Source organism: Hippoglossus stenolepis, chromosome 22, assembly GCF_022539355.2.
Source record: "Hippoglossus stenolepis isolate QCI-W04-F060 chromosome 22, HSTE1.2, whole genome shotgun sequence".
Lineage (NCBI taxonomy): Eukaryota > Metazoa > Chordata > Actinopteri > Pleuronectiformes > Pleuronectidae > Hippoglossus > Hippoglossus stenolepis.
Window position 1 is genome coordinate 16,833,537 of NC_061504.1, and position 20,410 is coordinate 16,853,946.

At 41.9% G+C, this 20,410-nt stretch overlaps 3 protein-coding genes across 3 annotated transcripts in view; 1 reads left to right on the forward strand and 2 right to left on the reverse strand.

The window, feature by feature from the left end:
• Window positions 1-397: 397 nt before the first annotated feature.
• Window positions 398-7,694, forward strand: gnsa (glucosamine (N-acetyl)-6-sulfatase a). Its single transcript, XM_035147481.2, has 14 exons — window positions 398-728; window positions 1,230-1,289; window positions 1,401-1,607; window positions 1,755-1,820; window positions 3,203-3,301; window positions 3,634-3,801; window positions 3,891-3,973; window positions 4,536-4,654; window positions 4,802-4,905; window positions 5,047-5,148; window positions 5,505-5,615; window positions 5,701-5,811; window positions 5,934-6,094; window positions 6,250-7,694. The coding sequence occupies exons 1-14, from the start codon at window positions 600-602 to the stop codon at window positions 6,323-6,325; spliced, it is 1,596 nt and encodes a 531-aa protein (XP_035003372.2). The 5' UTR covers window positions 398-599; the 3' UTR covers window positions 6,326-7,694.
• A 136-nt stretch (window positions 7,695-7,830) lies between these two features.
• zgc:194209 (uncharacterized protein LOC570908 homolog) lies at window positions 7,831-13,059 on the reverse strand. Its single transcript, XM_035147451.2, has 9 exons — window positions 12,946-13,059; window positions 11,423-11,512; window positions 11,216-11,337; window positions 10,999-11,100; window positions 10,603-10,755; window positions 10,412-10,527; window positions 10,154-10,314; window positions 9,881-10,076; window positions 7,831-8,818 (listed from the first exon to the last, which is right to left on the reverse strand). Coding segments are annotated over exons 1-9 (1,152 nt in total). The 5' UTR covers window positions 12,948-13,059; the 3' UTR covers window positions 7,831-8,608.
• Window positions 13,060-14,159: 1,100 nt separating this feature from the next.
• The window catches only part of rassf3 (Ras association domain family member 3), a 41,950-nt gene continuing 35,699 nt past the window's right edge, over window positions 14,160-20,410 (reverse strand). The window contains exons 4-7 of the mRNA XM_035146916.2: window positions 19,986-20,159; window positions 19,623-19,710; window positions 18,373-18,488; window positions 14,160-18,029 (exon numbers count right to left, since the gene is read on the reverse strand). Coding sequence (XP_035002807.2) covers window positions 17,871-18,029; window positions 18,373-18,488; window positions 19,623-19,710; window positions 19,986-20,159 — 537 coding nt within the window. The 3' untranslated portion in view covers window positions 14,160-17,870. The remainder of the gene's footprint in view (window positions 18,030-18,372; window positions 18,489-19,622; window positions 19,711-19,985; window positions 20,160-20,410) is intronic.

The window sequence follows — 20,410 nt, forward strand, 5'->3', positions numbered from 1 at the left end:
TGTAAAATCATATGTAATAATAAATCTAATTAAAAGTCATACATAAAAACGTAAATTGTGCAAATTCGCATTTTCTTTTAAAATGTCTTAATCTTAATGTTTCACCGGCCGTGGCCACTTCTAGAATAGAATAGAACAGAATAGAATAAAATTGAATAGAATAAAATACAATAGTACGGAACAGAATAAAACTGAATATAAAAATATATAACACAAAAGAACAGAATAGAATAGAATAAACCAGACTAGAATAAAATACAATAAAATACAATAAAATACAATACAATACAATACAATACAATACAATACAATACAATACAATACAATTAAATAGAATAGAATAGAATAGAATAGAATAAACGGGTAAGGTTGCATGTCACATCCGGTGTCTCGCGGCACGTGACAGTGGGAACACGGAAGTGCCGCACAGAAACACGGAAGTGCCGCACAGAGCAGAGACACGGGCCCGGGCTGAGGTTGTTGTTGTTGTTGCTCCCGCGGCTTCATGGAGACTCACTGAGACTTCCCGCTGATCTGATGTCCCTCAGCTGAGGACAGACTGTCTCTCGCTCCCGTGCTTCGTTACTCAGCGGATTAAAATGGCGTCGGCGACGTTTCTCTCCCTCCTGCTCGGCTGCGTCACTTTGAGCTGCGCGGCCGGATCCTACAGGAAACCCAACATGGTGCTAATCCTCACGGACGATCTGGACGTCGCCATCGGGGGTTTGGTCAGTTTCAACCTGTTTTTATTCATTTACTTCAATATCCGGTGTTTCATCGCTGGGTTCGAGTCCCCCCCACCCCGCGGAAACACGTGGGATTAATTGGGTCTTAATTTGATTGTTGGTTCCGGCTGATGCAGCTGAAAAGTCACATTCCTGCCCGGACACATCATGTAGGACACACACACACACACACACAACACACACTACACACAGACAGACACACACCTTCTACATCAACCTCTTATCAAACCAAACTCCATAAGAAAAATAGTAAATCTAAGATAAGTCTGGTTGATTTTCAGCTTTAAAATGTCTGAGCAGATTCTGTTATTAGTTATTATTGTCCAGTCTGTTTTCTTAAGGACAGGACGTATGTTGTTGACGGCTGTCAGACAGAAGTTTGAGTCCATCTGAGTGACGCCGTTGGTTAAAGACGCAGTTTAATGATTAAACACGAGATATTTCCCTGCAGCAGATTATTCATAAATCATCTTTTCCTTCCAGAGTCCACTCACCAAGACGAGAAAACTGATCGGAGACGCAGGGATCTCCTTCTCTAACGCAGTGAGTGTCTTCATCCCTCACATCAAGCATCATTTAATCCTTTAAAACCGAGTATTATCCGTCCCTCTTGTTTCCTGCTGTGACTTTTTCCTTTCCCCCTCCCTCCGTCAGTTCGTGGCCAGCCCGCTGTGCTGCCCGAGCCGAGCCAGCATCCTGACGGGCAAATACCCGCACAACCACCACGTCATCAACAACACGCTGGAGGGGAACTGCAGCAGCGCGGTCTGGCAGAAGAGCGAGGAGGGGCAGACCTTCCCCGCTCTGCTGAAAAACTTCGCCGGGTATCAAACCTTCTTCGCCGGGAAATACCTCAACCAGGTGAGAGAGAGGACGGGACGCCCATAGTCGTACATTTACGTCCTCGTCTTCAAATACAGCGGAGACCGATAAAGTGACAGTGACGGCTCCGTAGTGTGTGTGTGTGTGTGTGTCATATAACAGTGTGTATTTGATTGTGCGTTGCAGTATGGGCACCCGGAGGCTGGTGGGGTGGAGCACGTTCCTCCAGGCTGGAGCTACTGGGTCGGACTGGTGAGACTCAGACTCATTCAACCTCTTAGCCACATGTTCACTCTGCAGTTTGAGTCTGAATGAAGCCTTCAGCCATCAGACAGAAACCTGAACCTCCTACCGAGTCACAACCAGCTCAGCTTGTTTAAAACCAACTTACGATACAAGGAAACACGAGAAAATACAGGTTTCTAATCTTTGTTTTGTCGTTAGAGGACGAGCCAAAGACATTTCTGTTGTTTGAGGCCCAGAACTATTAGTTCTCTTGTATCTGTCTTTATCTAAGGGGTTTTCTGTCCTGATTACTTGTGGGGAATGATTAACTTCTCTTGTTATCACCGTCCTCCTGGAACGAGTCTCCAACACATAGTCTCCAGAAAGGGTCAATATTATGTTGTCAGAGTCTAAATGAAAACCAGTCTGGGGGAAAGAGGAATCCTCGTTGGTTTTTATAATAATCACATCAAATAAAATAAAAAGAATATAAAAGTATCTCAAATGTCAGAATTTACCTTTTAAAGCTTTGTATCGTCCAAACTCTTTGCTGCAGTTTGTCCACATATTGTTTTAAAGTACAAAGATGTTTATGTTTGAAGGTGTTTACCACACTAACTTCCCTGTGGGAGGTTTATTGGAACACTGGCCTCAGAGGTCATGTGACTGGTCGCTCTCTGCAGAAGGAGCCAGACGAATAAATTGACTAAAAATAGATTTTCCTGAAGTTCCAGTCAGAGTTCCTCTGAGCCGTTTACAGGCGTCATGTGACAGAGGTCGTGTGCAGAATGCGACGGAGTTTATCTTCATCTGTTTGTGGCTGAGCAAACACAGATGTGAGGTCGTATCACAGCGAGACTCCTTCAGATTACATGGTTTCTGCAGAGACGACGTATCGAGAGAGATTTTTATTTAACTGCTCGTAATAAATAAATAAATAAATCCTCCCAGAACCTTTTAAACCTGCTTCAGTTTCACCGTCTCTTTAATCTAAAATGATTCTACGGGATTCATCAGCTACTGAACCATCAAGTAAAGAGAGAACTGATTTAAGAGTTTATCTCCGATCAGGATTCAGTTCATGTGAGTTAAATGTGCAGATTTACAATCTTTAACAAATCAAGGATTCAGCATTTTAAGACGTGAACCTGAATTCTTCATGCGTGAATAATCCATCATTAATCTTGAATGCAGCTCAGTTCATGCTGAAAATAGAAAGTGTGTTATATCATACATACATTTGAAGCTTATGAGATGATGAATGTTCTGTGTGTGTGTGTGTGTGTGTGTGGTATAAAAATACAGTTTGGGACCAGATACTAAAATGATTCATGAGTATTTAAAGTTTAAAACATTAAAAGCTTTCATTTTAATTTATAAAACCTTCTTCTTCTTTCGTATTTTTCCAGGAGAAAAACTCTCAATATTACAACTACACACTGTCGGTGAACGGGAAGGCTGAGAAACACGGAGCGAACTACAGCAAAGACTACCTGACCGACGTACTGGTGAGAAACACACACACATTGTATTACATTGTTAGACTGTCCCTGGACTCTTTATATTAACACTTAACACGTTTCTTTTTTATTAGCCACAAACGTAAAGCATCACAGATTAATTTACTCGCAGTTATTACTTTAAAAATGTGATGTTTAATGTCATTTCTGTCACATTTTATGTTCGGTTTTTAAAGATAAATTAGACGAAATGATCCAAAGGCCTCTTCATAATAAATTACTGGGTTTACTCATTGAGTAATTCATCCATTTAATTATTTCCATAGTGTAAATGATCATAATTAATTAAACTCTCTGTCTTCTCTTCTCTTCTCTCTCAGGCCAACATGTCTCTGGACTTCCTCCAGTATAAATCCAACTACCAGCCGTTCTTCATGATGGTTTCCACGCCGGCGCCCCACTCTCCCTGGACAGCGGCCCCTCAGTACCAGAGCAGCTTCAACACCACCAAGGCTCCCAGGGACCCCAACTTCAACGTCCACGGGAAGGTCGGTGCCTCGTTTCGTCAACGTTTAACGTCTCCCCAGTGATGTCATGTGTGAATACCTTTGTTCTAACGCTCGTCTTCTCTGTTCAGGACAAACACTGGCTGATCCGACAAGCTAAAACCCCCATGTCCAACTCCTCTGTTCAGTTTCTGGACGATGCCTTCAGGAAACGGTCGGTCTCACCTTCCTCTTTCTTATTTCTTGCTTCTTGCTTTTACATTGGTCCTCTTGCTCTTCATCATCTCCTCATCCTTCCTGTCAAAGGTCAATCTCTGTACCTGTGAGCCTAACATTTCAGGAGCATTATCTGGGAACACCTTCTGTTCTTTGTCCCGTGAATTTGTTATTTTAAGTTGTCACTTGGACTCAAAGTTGAAGTGATTAGATTTCAGTGGTCGAAGGTCACTGTGACCTCATGAGTCTGGAGGAATGTGTATGTAGACTCAAACTTCTCTGGTTGGTGGAAGCAAACAACCACAAGCTGGTGATTCTATTTTTAAATCCTTGTCTGTTCATAGTTCAGTGACTAACTTGACTCATTTCCTCTTTTATCAGGAGAAACATTTAAGCTCTTTTACTAAAGATACATTTTTGATGAAACACGACGGCAGTCACGTTAAACACTCCGACCACCTGCGTGCTTTGTATTTGTGTCGTAACTTTATTTTTGAAAAGTCTCAGAACAGTAAGATGTAGATTCTCAGTCTGGCGTCGTTCTTCATCCTGACCTGTAGGTGGCGCACGCTGCTCTCAGTGGACGACCTGGTGGAGAAGATAGTGAAGAGGTTGGAGGTCAGAGGTGAACTGGACAACACCTACATCTTCTTCACCTCTGACAACGGGTATCACACGGGTACGTGCACACGTGTGGACACCTGCGTAAACATGTGTCAGCCATGTTTATGTCGACAGAGAAGAATATGCTTGGTTCCTGTTCTCAGGCTCATGATTTCAAATACAGATCCACAAATAGAGTTTAAAACTGTTCTTCTTCCTCCAGGTCAGTTCTCGCTTCCTCTGGACAAGAGGCAGCTCTACGAGTTCGACATCAAGGTTCCTCTCATGGTCCGAGGACCGAACATCAAACCCAACCAGACCACCCAGGTACAGACACACATGTTCATATGTTTTATTATATGCAATTTAGAAGATATTAGTTACAGAAACAGAATCAAACCCACATTAAACATTCTGTTGTTATTCTGTCGTCTTTGTTGACCTGAACTGAATTTGTCACGTTGTCAGATGCCGGTGGCGAATGTTGACCTGGGTCCGACCTTCCTGGACATCGCCGGCTACAACGTCAACAAGACGCAGATGGACGGCATGTCCTTCCTGTCCGTTCTGGTGAGATCCCCATTTTCTTTTTCAAGCAAATACAAAACTGACATTAATTCAATAAATTCATCCACTAAAACCAGTTTCTAAGTAAATATGAGCAGAGAAATGAGTCATTCAAGGTTCATCTGTGTTTTAAACACTGAAAATACTTCTCACCCACATTTTTGTATCATTTCTTATGTCCAGTTTAAATATTAAAAGATAAACCAAAAGAACGAATAAGACATTGATTCCCAGATTAATGATTTTATTTATTATTTCATAACATGTGAAAATAACACACATATGCTTAATTCGTGAAAAGATGAGTGGTTGGTTAAAGATTATATATTTATATCATAAATGTGAACGTGTGTCTCCAGGAGGGGAAGGTGAACAGCAGCAGCTGGAGGACAGACGTCCTGGTGGAGTATGAAGGAGAAGGAAGCAACGTGTCCGACCCCTCCTGCCCCCTGCTGGGCCCCGGAGTGTCGGTACGGACTGACGGAGAAGTCAAACATTAAAATCAGCTGTAGGGAAGAAACAGAAAAACAACTCACTCTCTCTCTCTTTCTTCAGGAGTGTTTTCCAGACTGTGTGTGCGAGGACTCGTTCAACAACACCTACGCCTGCGTGCGAACTGTCGCCCCCTCTGCCAACCTGCAGTACTGCGAGTTTGATGACAACCAGGTACAGGGTCCTGTGATGTTTTAATGTGCTGTTATTAATCGTGTCACTCCGGTTGGTGTTATAAAGAATAAGAGTGACAAACCGCAGTTCCACAGTTTGACCGCGCTGTGCGTCTCCTGCAGGTGTTCGTAGAAGTCTACAACGTCACCGCTGACCCGTACCAGCTGACCAACATCGCAGATTCCATCGGCCAGGACTTCCTGGAGAAGATGAACCACCGGCTGATGATGCTGCAGTCCTGCTCCGGGCAGACGTGTCGGACGCCCGGCGTGTACGATCCAAGGTCTGATGTTTACACCCTCTGACTTTTACACTTTAGTAAAGTGAGTCATGAAATGTGATATAAATACATTGAGGGCTGATAAAACTCCAGAGCTGAGTGTTTTGGGGATTTTTCTCCCACGTGAGCATTAGTCAAACCGTCCTGTGTCTCCTCAGGTATAAATTCGACCCTCGACAGATGTTCCCCAGTCACAGCCGGAGGCTCAACAGACTGAGACAGAGGATGAAGTAAGACGAGCGGAGGAAGGAAAGGCTTGTTTGTGGTGATCGGCCTTTCCTGTTGTCGTTGCCTTGTTTTTTTCGGGGCCTCCTGAGCCAGTCGCTGTTAAAGATGGATGTTGAAGGGATCCTGCAGTCTGGTAATCGGCCGGTTGCCACGGCGACGGGGGGCCTGTGGGTGCAGGAGCCACTTGTTAAAGATCTCAGATCGGGCTCCTGTTCAGTGAGTTTGTCAGTAGTTGTGCAGAAAGGCCAAATTTCTATTAGACGGATTTAATTTGACTCACGTTTCTCTAATTTAACTTCATCAACAGGCGGTTCAACAAAAAAGTGCCTAGAAAGAGACGCAGGGTTGAAATGCTACATTATATAAATTTAACAAACGCTGAAGAAGGAAACTCGATCTCAGTCATGAATCAGTGACGAGAGCTCATCACATTAAAGATCATGTTACACTGACGTTAGATTCTTGGGAGTGAAGTTAAACATCTCATTTCATGGGTCACGACTGAAACTGAAGAGAGGAAATCTCATTTTAAACATATTCATCATTTCAAGGTATTTTTCTAAACTGTGAAAAGAGTCGATATCAATTTCGTGAATGGAAAAAGTCGCATTAACAGTCGTCACTTTGAAATATTTGTCTGTTTTTAAACCGTCGTCATTCTGTGTTTTTAGTTCATCCGCCTGCTCACGTTTCACATTTCATACCGAAGCTGATTAATCCACAGTCGTCATCTTTTAATGGACAGAAATACATGAATCTAGGTATTAATATTATACAACAACTGCAGTAGTTTGAAGACGCACTACACAAGTACACGGGATGATGATAATAAAACCCTTATTGGATGAGTGAAGGAAGAAGATGGTGTTAAATTTCAAGCTGCCTTGAGACGTTAATTTGTGACGATATGTTTTTTAAAACCCGGTCGAATCTCTGCCGGTTTTTTAAACATCCAACCAAAGATCAAATTTTGGAGACTCGAGGGAAAGGTGACGTCGTCTCTGTCGAGTTACATGTGCTTGTGACATTTATTGTGAAAATCTGAATCTTTTTTTGTGTGTGTGTGTTAACTTTGTGAATTGTGTTGCTGCTGTTGTTGTTGTTTTCATGCCTGGATCCTGCAGCTCCTCTTCGCTCTGGACTGAAATAAAAAAATATCACAACACTGAGATTAAAGTCCTGAATCCACAGGAACAGAAACATTCTCCCTCTGCGATTCATTTTCCACGTTTCACTTCACTGATGCACTTTCCAATCTGTCAGGACAGTTGTTTGTTTTGGCACCATTCAGTTTTATTTTTCTGTAGTTGATGATGAAGATGAAGATGTATTTTTGCTTGTGGTTTTTGTCCAAATAAAGAAATTCTCAATATCACACAAGAGACTTACGTTAACTTATTACTCAATGTTAATGTTTTCACAGTTTTATAAAAACAGAACAAAGCACAAATTCATCAGAGTTTAGAATCTGACAAAAACATTTTGTTATTCAGGATTTAGTCGATAAACTGTAAATTTAAAAATACATTTATTTTTAAAAAATCAGTCTTTTCATTACAGTGCTAAGAGTTTACATTCTTATGGTTTCAAAGTTTAAAAATCACATTGACAGGGTTAATTTAAAATTAGATTTTTACATTCCAGACAGAAATAATAAACGAATCCGAGTCTAAGTGAAAATGTAGTTTACAAACTAACTGAACTATAAACACAGACGCTTTGTGTCTGGGAAAGAAGGAGGAAACATAAAATTATTACGTGTGTTTGTAAAAGAGAAATCGTAACGTTATTGAGTCAATTATTCAGTGTGTAGGATTTAGTGACATCTAGTGGTGGAGTGAACCAATTAAACACCCACCTCCCTTTTGAATCGTGTCCGTGACACAATGTTAAACACGAGGATTCTTAGTTTCAGGTGATTCTAGACTAATAAAACTAAATGAATATAATATATATATTCTGCTGATTATTACCCATAAATCCTCCAAACTGGATCTTTAAAAAACATATAAATCCATTGATGATTTCAGTGTAGTGACCAAAATAACAAAGTCGAGGAAACAAACAGAGTTCCCTCCACATGGTTTCTGGGATCTGACGTCTTTTCTGTCCTGGAAAACGTAGTTGAAGAGACGGACGTCTAGAAAACTGCTTCGGACGAGCAGAAGAACAAAGACGCTGACTATTCCAGAAGTGAACCATGACAAAAAAAACTTTGTTATAGCTGCTCGACAGAAACTAAAACCGTCCAGAGATTAAAAAAGAAAGCACACGTCTTCATCTCCATCATCAGCTGTCCCAGCCCTCCAGGACGGGCAGGAACGGCAGGTCGGTGCTGCCCAGGTACGTCCTCCCTCGGTGCTGGAACACGTCGCTGATCGCCCACGTCAGACGACCTTCGGGGTCGTGAAGCGATCCCACCAGCTCGCCGTCCAATCCCAGCTCCAGGACCAGAGCGTAGCGCGGCAGCAGGAGACCGTACCAGCTCAGAGGGATCACCTGGAGACACGGACACAACCGGTGTCACTTCGTTAGTGGGGAAGATATGAAATTAAAATGTTTTTATTGTAGAATCTATGAAATAGTCAATTTTTGTCTGTTTAAGCATAAAAACGTTTTTATAAGGGTGATATTTAAGTCCTTACACATTATATAAAATTAAATATTTAGTGAAACATAATATTTATAAATGGAAACGATGAACTGAACATGAACAAAAGAATCAATTAAAACAAGAGAATAAAGAAAATGAGGCTCTTCAACAATCTTTAAATAATCAACAATGAGTAAAGGTTTAAATTTCATCTTTAAATTTGGCTCCTCAAACATTTTACATGTTAAATTTACTGGAAAACAGTCGATTACAATTATAATTGGTTCGAAGACGCTTCCCTAAGTTCACCAAGAGTTCAGACCTGTGTGTGTGTGTGTGTGTGTGTGTGTGTGTGTGTGTGTGTGTGTGTGTGTGTGTGTGTGTGTGTGTGTGTGTGTGTCTGTCCTGTCAGATTTCACACTATCTGCTCTCGGCTCAGTCTGGAACAAAGAGCTTTACTCTCCACTGACTGAATCATTGAGAATCACACCGAGTTTCATCAGGAGTAGAAACCGGATCCTATTCTGTTTAGTTTTCATAAATCTGTCTTGTTTATGTATTTTCTCTGAGTTTAGTTTAGTTTTTAATTTAACTTTAAACCTTTAAAGATTCATTTTTCTTTTGGATGATTTCCTCTTGGATCAGTTTGACCTCGTGTGATTTAGTTTGTGTCTGTTCAGTTCAGTTTAACTTAACGAAAGCTGCTGTTTTCATCATCTGGAACCTTTTTATAGATTTTATTCACTAAATCTAAATAGTTTTCATTAGTTTGTGTTTCAGTCGACAACATGAAAGCAAAACTTGAATGTAAATCTGGACTTTTTGTCTCTACAATCACAGATAATCCACTTTGTTCTCACTCTTTTCTTTACTATTTCACCTTCTGATAATTTCCATCATATCATATAAACAAAACTAACAGGAAGTTATTAAATACTCAAATGAGAACAGGTGAGAATCACGCAGACCTTGGCCAGGAAGCGTTTCACTGCCGGGTACGGAGCGATCGCGTCCAAGAACGGAGGCACGAGCTTCCGGAACCGTGGCGTCGTTATGCCAACCAGGAACGTTCCGTGGTCGCTGAGGCGGATGTTGTCAGGGTAACCGACCATGTTGTCCATGACGATCTCCGTGGTGCCGGCCCTCGGGCCCTTCAGCCAAAATCTGAGCAGAGAGATACGATTACAAACTTGTCCTCAGAGTGAGGGCGTGCGTGTGCGTTTGTGTGCGTGTGTGTGTACCTCAGGATGCGTCCGATGCTGGTCTCGGCGAGCAGCAGGAAGTGTTCGTCGGGCGACAGGACGACGCCGTTGGGCATGTAGAGCGAGTCGAGCAGGACCCTCACACTTCCTGTCTGAGGGTCGAAGGCGAGCAGACGACCGAGGCTGTTCAGCTCGATCACCTGAAACATGAAACAGTTCCCGTTAAGATCCTCCAGGTGGATTTCTCTGATCTGATCTCCTCCTCCTCCTCCTCCTCCTCCTCCTCCTCCTCCTCACCTCCAGCTTGACGTGTCTGCGTCCCCAGCGACTGGACGAGTCGGTGAAGTAAATGATCCCAGTCTGCGGAGAGATCTCCAGCCCGTTGAGAAAGGCGAAGGGAACGCCATCAGCCCCTGACGACAGAAGGTTCACAGTTTAGAATCCAAATTATAACCGACCGTGGTTTGTTTAACCGCAGCAACACAAACCCTGAGGATTCGGCAGCAGCAGAGTCTTGTCTCCAGTTTGTGGGTCGACGCTGTGAAGCCCCAGGTACGAGTCGGCGACGATCAGCTGACCGCGGCGATCCAGACGAACGCCATGAGGACGACCACAGAGCGGCTCGTAGTCCGGGCTGCTGCCTGCAGACACACACACACACACACACACACACACACACACACACGTTACATATTTATTAGATAAAAACACACTGATCTTTATTTTAAAAGCTTGTGATTTTCAGTTATTATCAGTTTTAATAAATATCGAGAGAAGCGGAGGTTTGCTAAAGTTTAAAGTGATTTTCATGTGGATTCAATATAGAGAAAATTCACTTTATACACACAATCTGAATGAAAGTGACGGAGGAAAAGAGAACGAACCACATTCTGGAAGATTCTGTCCCATCTGTGTGATGAGGGTGAGGCTGTCGTCAGGACCGATCCTCCACAGCTTCCCGTCCACTGTCCCTGTGTACACGTTACCTGAGACACACACACACACACAGACACACACAGACACACACACGTTGGAATCATAAACACAAACACGGAGCCGCCTCCTCTCAGAGCTTGTGAACACAGGAAAACAAAAACTCACCGTCGTCATCGGCAGTGAAGGATTCTGGGCCGTGTAGTTCGCCGCTGAACAGCCGGCGGCCTTTCTGCAGACGGGTGTTGACGGCCAGGGGCCCCTCGAGGGCCGGGGGGGGCCCCTTCAGTCTGGAGGGATTCAGATTAACTGTTAATAACTGTATATAGATCACAGTGATTCTATCACAGTGAATGTTCACGTGATTGAACTTACACATGTGGTTTGGGGTCAATGGGGGAAGGAAGCAGGTAAAGTCCAACAGCCACAGAGAGAAGAGCCACGAGGAAAGATCTTCTACTGAACCTGAGAAAAGAGTGAAGACATTTACACCTGAGATATGAACAATCTGTCCATATTCAAGAAAGTCATTTTAAAAAATCCACCAAGATTATATAGATTCTTTCTCGGACCAAGTTTTAACAAAATCATTTCCTTAGTTTTTGCGTAAACCTGCTGACGAAAGAACAAACAAAGAGCGAAGAATTCAAATCCTCAACTTCTCAGAACAAAAACTGGAAACAGAAGAATCAGAAACATTATTTGTAAATCAAGGATCAAGTGGAAAGATTAAACGTCTCTTTAAACTAATCCTCTTCTTCTTCTTCTTCTTCTGGTGTTTGAACGTCTCCGTATCTGCAGCTGATAACTCTGCAGTGCCTCACGTCTGAACTTTGACCTTAAGCCACATTCTTTCACACAAACACGATCCTGTCATGTTGCGTCGACGTGCGGCGGCTTCACACCACATACGTGTGCGTTTGCTTTTCCCATTAGTTTCCTGCCGTCACACAAAGTGAAGTTCGCTCTGCACATGTGGAAACGTTCAGATCCTCGGACTCTGCGGGAGGAAGAGGAAACGGGACGAGGGGTTTGTGTTGTGACACATCTGCAGGGACGAGAGAAAAACCTTCTGCAGCTGAGTTTCTCAACCAGAGACGGAGAAACACAGAAAACAAGAGGCTGCACAGTTTGTTCTGCTGGTTCCTGCTCAGTGTGAGAAGGAGTTTGTGTTTTTAAATCTTAAAATGTCCTGATTGTGGCTTCAAATGTAGAAAGACACAGAATCAGACACGTTTGAGCTACAAGAAGCTTTAACTTGCATCTCGTCTTTGTTAAATGAAACTTTACTGGGTTTTGTGATTCAGGAAATCTGCTGTTTGAGGTGTTAACTAAAGATTCAAAGCTTTGCTGCAGAGGAGGAAAACTGTGTTAAACTTTATACTCAAACGAAATTATATATATAAACTATAACTAATTCACAAAGCAGCTGAAGTTACTGCAGTGAAGCAAAGTGTCTCATTCACGAGCTTCATTAAAGAAACTGAGCATTTTAAAGAGCTGGTTTGTTGCAACACTCAATTCTTAAATAACTTATAAAGTATTAAATATGATAATAAATGTTACAGCCGCACAATAAGAGAATGAATTGATCTTAATGGAAGAAGTTGAGTAACAGCTGCGGCTTCTATTTAACTTTGTTTTATTACAATAAGTCGTTTTTTAAGTTGTTAAACTCGTCGTGAAGACAAGAAAAGTTTTAAATAGATTTATCACGTCGCGGCTTTTTGTTTGAAACAACCAATAAAACTTAAATTGATGTTTAAACGCGGTTTGGCGACTCGGAGGAAACTGTCACGCTCCTGGAGTGCGCGCGCGTGTCTCCAAACTAAAAGCAGAAGAACTTAACGTGTTTACTTCGTTTCATGGTTCGAACGAGACAAAAAGGTCAAACTCACATTGTGCAGTTTTCAGTTCGAGTCCCTTCCTCCTGCAGGATCTCACTCGGTCTGAGTCACAGACGATGGATCAGTGCGCGCTCACCGTGCGTAAAACCACACGCACACATCCGCTGCCGCCCTTCAACATAAGAGCTGCACTGGGCTGGTTGTGGCTGTATGTTCAGCACGTGTTTAACTTTAATTTACTTTATCAAATCACAGCAGATAGGATAGTTCAGCTCTGTGCGCGGTGGGAATCACTGTAAACGCACATTAAGAAACAAACAGAGGCTGAAAACCACTGAAAAGAGACGAGAAACGAAAACAAACAGTGGTAAGCTTTTATTTTGAAGGCTGTGCTGCCTCTCACCCTGTAGTTCTGGGGCTTGAACCTGAGCAGCTTTACAGGTGATAGGGTTTAATGGGGGTCTTTGAGTTTGGGGTCAACCAGAGGACAAGAGGAGGAGCTGCTGCTTCACAGCCAAAACAATGACAACATCCCTGAAGAGTAGAAAACACTTGAAACTCCACTGATCACATTTATAACAACAAGCTGCTTAGCTTAGCTTAGCATAAAGACTGGAAACAGAGGGAAACCGTTAGCCTGGTTCTGCCCGATTGGGTTTTCTAAAAGTAAGATTTGATTTGAACAGTTTAATTTACTCTAATGAAGTTTGTAGATTATGTAAATGGATTTACTCTGATTAATTTAGTAAGAGTAAGTGTTAGCTGTCTGTGTGTACTTGGGGGTGTGGGGGGGGGTTAGGATGAAAGGTTCTATATAAAGTCTGATTGATTTGCAAACTAGGAAAAAGTTAAAAATTCCCAATTTTGTCATAGTTTTAAATATTAGCATTTTTTGATCTTCAAATTATGAAGTTTCTGAATAAATATGAAAAAGTTCAATAACAAATTATCACATTTTAAATGTAATTGTAATTTTTGGTATTTTGTGTCACTATGAAATCCCTGTAAACTTTATAGATACAAATTATTTTTGACATCCTAACACCCGAGAATTGTTAAAGAAAAGTATTTTGAGGGAAACCAGGAAGAAGAAGGAATTAAAATAATGAAACATAATCCTGGATTGTTCATTCTGGTGTAAGTCAAAGTAGCATGAGATAAATTTATCTTTTAATCAAGTAACAAATTAACAGAAATTGATGGAGTTAAGAAGCCTGATAAAAAAAAACACACACACATTGAAAAGACTTGAACACACAAAGCTCTGAGTTTTAATTTCACCTTTAATAGATGCAGCCCGACCTCCGTGTGAGGAAAAGGCCACGTTTTGATTCCAAGAGAACAAGAGAGACACCGACAAACACACAAACCATCGTTTCTCTGCTGCTTCACAAAGGCACGGCCGAGCTCACGGCTTTCAGACTGAACTCAAAAACTACATCGGAGCTGAATCGGAAAAAATAAATAACTTTAAATCAGGACGAGGATTAGAAACTAAAATTCTTTTCATCCGGTTTGATTCAGGAGACGACTTCGATTCTGGGGTTTTTCAGCTCAGGCGTGAAATTTAAAAACCTGTGTGTGTGTTTTGTTTCAGATGTTTTCTCTCTGCACAAAAACAAAAAACCGACAGAATCAGTGGACAATACAAAATAAAAGATAAAAATAAAATGAACAAGTGGCAGAAGAGCGACACAGATCTTTGGCATTCCGTCAAATATGAACTGATCAACCAGCTGAATTTAAATAAGCAGCAGATTTGACAGCGTTGGAGAAAAAAAAAAAAATAGTATTTGGGTTCAAACCATTTTCCAAAAGTCGTCCGACTGCTTCTATACACGATAATTCAGAAGCTTAGACGTCAAACAGCCCAGTGGTGAAAACAGGTATCACGTACAGAAGGACAAACGTGCGACAGACGAGATTCAACCAAACATTTCACAGTCGACAGCTGAAACAGAACAAAACAAAATAAAACTTATTCTGCCACACTTTACTTTCATATGATAAAATAAAAAAAAACTTAATAAGTAGAGCTTAACAACATCTTTCAAATTAAGAGTATTAGATGTTAAGATAATGTACACAGAGCGATAGCGGAGGTTTTGAAGATAAAACTGGGGAAAAATAAAAACCCGTCTTCCCTGAATTTAAAAAGGTAAAGTGCCCCAAAAAAATTAAAATATAAATATTGATACTAGTCTGGTCTGATGTGTTTCAACAGCTAAAGTTGTTTAGAATTTACACAAACAACATGGCTTAAAGATGCAGACGTGTGTATCACTTTAAATTTTACAGTATGGAGGCAAAAAGTGGCCAAAGTAGTTTCAATTGTATATTTTGGTTGTTTCTTTTATCAAGCAACACCAAATTTTGTATTTTGCTAATTCTAGGCAGCACAGAATTCAGTTTAAAGTTAAGTTTGACTTTCTCATCCTGATATTTTGTTTACAAAAAATAGTACAAATTTAAATTAGCTTCTGAGAGTAAACTCTTTAAGGCCCTTTTTTTGCCTCCATACTTTTAACCCAGTGTTTGAAAGTAAATAAATCAGGTTTAAAAACCCTTTTAAATAAAACTCTAAACTAAATATGTTTCTCCCTCCGGTGGGAAGACACCTCTCTTATATTTTTGCTCCAGGCAACACCACAAAAATATCTTTGGTTATAACAAATGAAAATAAAATCTATGCTCAATGCGTTTGACACAGAGAAGAGAGAGTAGTAGTTAGTTTGTCCACTGGACGGCGGTATCGTACAACCAGTACAACCAGTACAACCAGTCTCAACCACAGCACCGTCAGTTCGACTTCATTCAGTACCTGCAGCTGGAACAAGCATTTTATCTTTGTTTTCATTCACTACAACGATTCAAACAGGTTTTCATTTGCATTGTTGTTTACTTAAATGATTGTCTTTACGATTTCAGTCGTTTCCTGAAAATCTAGAATAAACTCTTGATTCTAAAAGCGAAAAAAAACAATAACTTTTACAAAACTAGACTAGAAACAATCCTCTCTGGTCTTTGTGTCATTTGATAAACCACATAAGCCAAAGAGGACATTGCATATATATATATATTTAAGGCAGCTATGAAAAGGCCTTTGTGACTTTGAAAGAAACCTTTCATGAACAAAACTCTTCTTCAGCACATTTATCTTTAACCTTCTCCTCTTCTCCATATTCCTCCTCTTCTAACGTTCTTTCCTTGTTGTCCTCTGTAATGTTTCTCCCTTTTATCCACCAGACAAAAAGCTGGAGGTCGAGGCTGCACGTTCCAACTTGAGATAAGAGCGCAACGAAGAAGAGAAGCACAATGAACGAGAGCAGGACAATGCGTCTTTCTGCTCTTACAGGCGTGCGTCTCTCTCAGCGGTGGATTACAGGTTGTTTCATATATGCAAACAAAACAGAGAATGCCGTCATTGTTCTCAAGGTCACAGCTTCCACGAACTATCTTTCTGTTGAATTACCTCCTGTGGCAACGAATCTTAATCTCCTCTCTTATCGTTTCTTCCTTCCTCCATCTAATGTCCGTTTTTCTACTTCCTCTAAACCTTCTAGTCGTCTTCCAGAAGCCGTTCAATCGTCGCTTCCTCCCTCCTCCGAGGTCAGAGGTCACATCTCTCCAAATCACATCAGTTCACTTCAGCTCAAACTCTGCCGGTGGCGTGAAAACTTTAAAATCCCACCAGCTCATCACGGTCAACTTCACCCTCATCAACAAACACGTCTACAGCCACCAGCGACTTCCTGTCCTCACGAGCTCCGATCTGAGACTTTATTCCTTCTACTTATTCAAACCTTTCCTCATCGATCACGCGTCAGTCGCCACAGTCGCAGAGTTCGTGTCTGTTTTCAGAAAAACATCCAGTTTCAGGCAAAAAAACGCTGTGGAACCTCAAGTGTGCCAAAATTCATTTGATGATAATAATAAAATAAACATCGATTACATTTGCAATTAAATTATGTATCACAAACAAAAAGCCCCTGTTTCATATTTAATTTGTCATATGTCTGTGAAAATAACACAAAGTAAAACAAGATTAAAACAAATGTCAGTTGAGATAATAACTGAATAATAAAAACCATCTTCTCTTTGGCACACTCGAGACTCCATAGCTTCAACCTGCTCGTTCCTTTGTCACTTTCACGATCATTTAAGCAAAACTCATCAACGATAGCAACTTGATAAATATATCGATGGTACAGTATCGTGATATTCGGTGATAATACAGCTTGTGAAAACAACATCCAGTAGTTTTGGATGCTTGTGTTGTTTGTGTGTTTACTTCTGGATAAACTTTTCTCCGTGTCTGTGTTCAAACTGTTGCTCCGCCTCTGGAGAATAAACTCAAAAAATAAGACTTTGTTTTTAAAAAGAAAAAACAATAAAAAAAAAAAAAGCTTCACCCATATAAATTAAGGAAAAAAATATGTACAGACCTCAAAAACAAATTAAGTTAAACTCTGACTCAACATATGGCCTCGAGTCGCTCACAGATTCAGAAGAGGATTAAAAACTGGGGGAAACAAAGGAGTCAGATAAACTGCATAAATTATGTGACAGCAGGACAGAGTGAGAGAGGAGAGAGAGAGAGATGGACGGAGAGAGGGAGAGGATGAGGGAATATGGCACAAATCAGTGAATCTTTGGTGTTCGCAGGCAGACGGAGCAGAAGAGCAGGCGGCGAGTTTCAAGTCTTTAACCGAGCGGGAATCAAACTCCGGCGTCGTCCGTCCGATTTCTGTCCGTTCATCCCTTTGCTTGTCCTTCGCCGGCTGTCTCTCAGTGTTTATCGTCTTTTATCATCCCTCCGTCTGTATCGTCCTTTAAAAGCTGGATCCTCCTTCTTATCCTCTGTTCACATCCCTCTCTCCATCAGAATTTACACCGTTTTCCTCCTTTGATGAGGAGGTAAAAACAAAATCACCTCCTCCGTCCCTCTAGGGGGCAGTAGTCCTGTTTAGCGGAGGTTAAATCCTCTGAGAAGGCCGTCGGACCTCCGTCATCGCCTCCTGCAGTCTCTGGCGATAGGAATCGTAGCGGCGTTGTATCGCATCCTCCTGCTCCTTCTCCTCCTTGTCGAGGATCCGCAAGAAGTTACGCAGCTCGGGGATGGAGAAGGCGTCCCACTGAGGAGACGAACAGGAAAACAAAACCATTTAGATATTTGTTTGTTTGAAGTATTTATATTTGATTGACTATGTACTTTCAGTGGTTTGATGTAAAGTACTTGGAAATTATGTGTTTATTAATAAAGTTTTTAAGGACTGAATACAAGAGAAAACATTAAACTGTAGATGTAGAATAAGGAGGATGAGGAAGAAGAACAGGAAGATGATGTGGAAGAGGAAGAAAAAGACGAGGAAGGAGAGAAAGACAAGAAGAGGAGAAAGAGAAAGAGGAAGATAAGACGATGAAGAAGGAGGAGGAGGAGGAGGAGGAGGAGGAGGAGGAGGAGAGGTGTGATGTTACCATGACTTCTCCGATTTGTTGCTCCCTCAGTACGAAGCTGAGCGTGTCGGTGTCGGGTCCCGCCACCAGACGCAGAAACAACGGCTGCTCGCCATCCGCCAGCTTACACACGTACACTGCAACACACACAACAACAACACACAATTTAATTGCAGCGACCACAGTGCTCCCTGCATACATGTGGTCAGATGGCGGCATGAAGACTAAATTAACCTCTGTGCGTGTGTGCGTACATTAAAACAGTCCTGGCAGAGGATCAAACAAAGTGTGCGTCACAATAACAACCAGTCACAAAGTTGTTTTGAGCTCTCAGAGCCACCGTAGATCCAGAGTTTCTCATCCAACTCTTCGAAAGAAAACAGAGAAATTTAACTAAATGTGAAAAAGCCTCTGACGTGATCTGAACCCACAACGGAGCAGTTGTACTGAATCTTTGTTCTTCTCCTTCAGGCAGACGAACGACCTCCACTGGAGCCGCTCGGCTTCATCCTGACGCTGAAGGTCAGACGCGTTTCTTACATTTCTAGACAACACGTCTTCTCCTTGTTCATTGAACTGAATTAAAGCTTCACCACAACCATTGTTTGGAGGTTTTATATACGAGCTCATGTACATCAGGAGTTTAAAATACATCTGTTGTCAGACTTGTGTCTAGACCGTGTTTTTATTAGCAGACTCTCACTGTACGTTTCATGTAATGAGAGAAAACCAGAAGCTTGTGTGACAGCAGCTTTTGAAGAGAGGAACAAAAATCTCTATAAAAGTCTGGAGGCAAAATGTTTCACAGACTTTGAACGAGACTTTAAACAAGTCGCACAATTCACTTTGTTCTGTTGTTTAAATTCACGTACGAGGTGAATAAACTGTTTTCCTGAGGAGGAGGAGGAGGAGGAAACATTTTAAAATCCAACGAGCTGCAACAGCTGCTGATTCATCGAGTGTGTATATGTGTGAGTATTCATGGGTTAGCTGTTGATAGTGGGGGGGGGGATCCCTGAGGCATCCGGCGAAGTCAGGGCGAGGCATCCAGAAATACACAACCACACACACACGCACACAAACATTCACTAACACACAGAGTCGGCACCATGTCAGTGCCAAAGCATTTGAGACGGAGCTTGGCATCAGAGGAATGAAACACAGTCTCCAGTCCTGTCGCTTTCACTCTCTCACACTATGACAGACACGCACACAGACACGCACACAGACACACACACAGACACACACACGGTCGGTAAGCTCAGTCTTACCCTGCTCTTCTCTCCGGTAGCGCTTGTAGAGGGCGTATTTGGCCGGGTTGTCTGCGACTGTGAACTTGTTCAACAGAGCGACGACCACCTGCAAACACACGAGAGCGAAACGATGAGACACATCGGTTCAGACACGTCGACACCAACGAGCCCAGTGACGGTTTAAAACCCACTGCGCCGCCCAGTTGCTGCTGGGACACCGATGTTCATAATCAGTTCAGGTTAACAAAGTTTTTAATTAAAGTTCAACATCAGTCGGCTTCTGTGCAACATCAACTAGAACCCATATGTCTTCAGATGGTAATTAAGTTATCCAGCGCTGTGAAGTGTGTGTGTCTCTGTGTGTGTGTGTGTGTTGCCCACCTGGCGGACTGTGTTATTGGAGCTGACGTGGAGGGTGTTGATGACACCGCGGGGCAGATAAAAAGCCTCCTGCACCACGGCTCCTCCCGCTCCTCTCTGACCCCCCCGCACCGTCACCGGCCTCCGCAAGTCCATCTGGACTTTGACGAAACCGGTGTAAACACCAGAGGAACTCTGAGAGAGAGAGAGAGAGAGAGAGAGGAGAGAGACTTAGTGTGTGCAAATATTATACAAATATTATAAACCTTGTACAATCTGCAGAACACTAAAGCTAATTTAAAATTTAAAGATGAAAGCGATGAAAATATTAAAGCACCTTTTGAGACTGTGGTTATTTTCATAATCAATTACTGTGACAATTAATTTGATGATCAATTCGTCTGTTTGACACAAAATAGTAAAAGAAACTTCACGTTAAAGTTTTG

What these genes read in the sequence shown, in the direction of transcription:
- zgc:194209 (XM_035147451.2), bottom strand. An exon ending in ATTGACCCCAAACCACATGT is followed by an intron (nt 11,338 to 11,422) that starts GTAAGTTCAATC and finishes GAATCCCTCCAG; the next exon opens with ACTGAAGGGGCCCCCCCCGG. An exon ending in GCTGCTGCCGAATCCTCAGG is followed by an intron (nt 10,528 to 10,602) that starts GTTTGTGTTGCT and finishes TTCTGTCGTCAG; the next exon opens with GGGCTGATGGCGTTCCCTTC.
- gnsa (XM_035147481.2), top strand. Translation starts at nt 600, where the DNA reads ATGGCGTCGGCGACGTTTCTCTCCCTCCTGCTCGGCTGCGTCACTTTG. An exon ending in AACCCAACCAGACCACCCAG is followed by an intron (nt 4,906 to 5,046) that starts GTACAGACACAC and finishes TCACGTTGTCAG; the next exon opens with ATGCCGGTGGCGAATGTTGA. An exon ending in CCCGGCGTGTACGATCCAAG is followed by an intron (nt 6,095 to 6,249) that starts GTCTGATGTTTA and finishes GTGTCTCCTCAG; the next exon opens with GTATAAATTCGACCCTCGAC.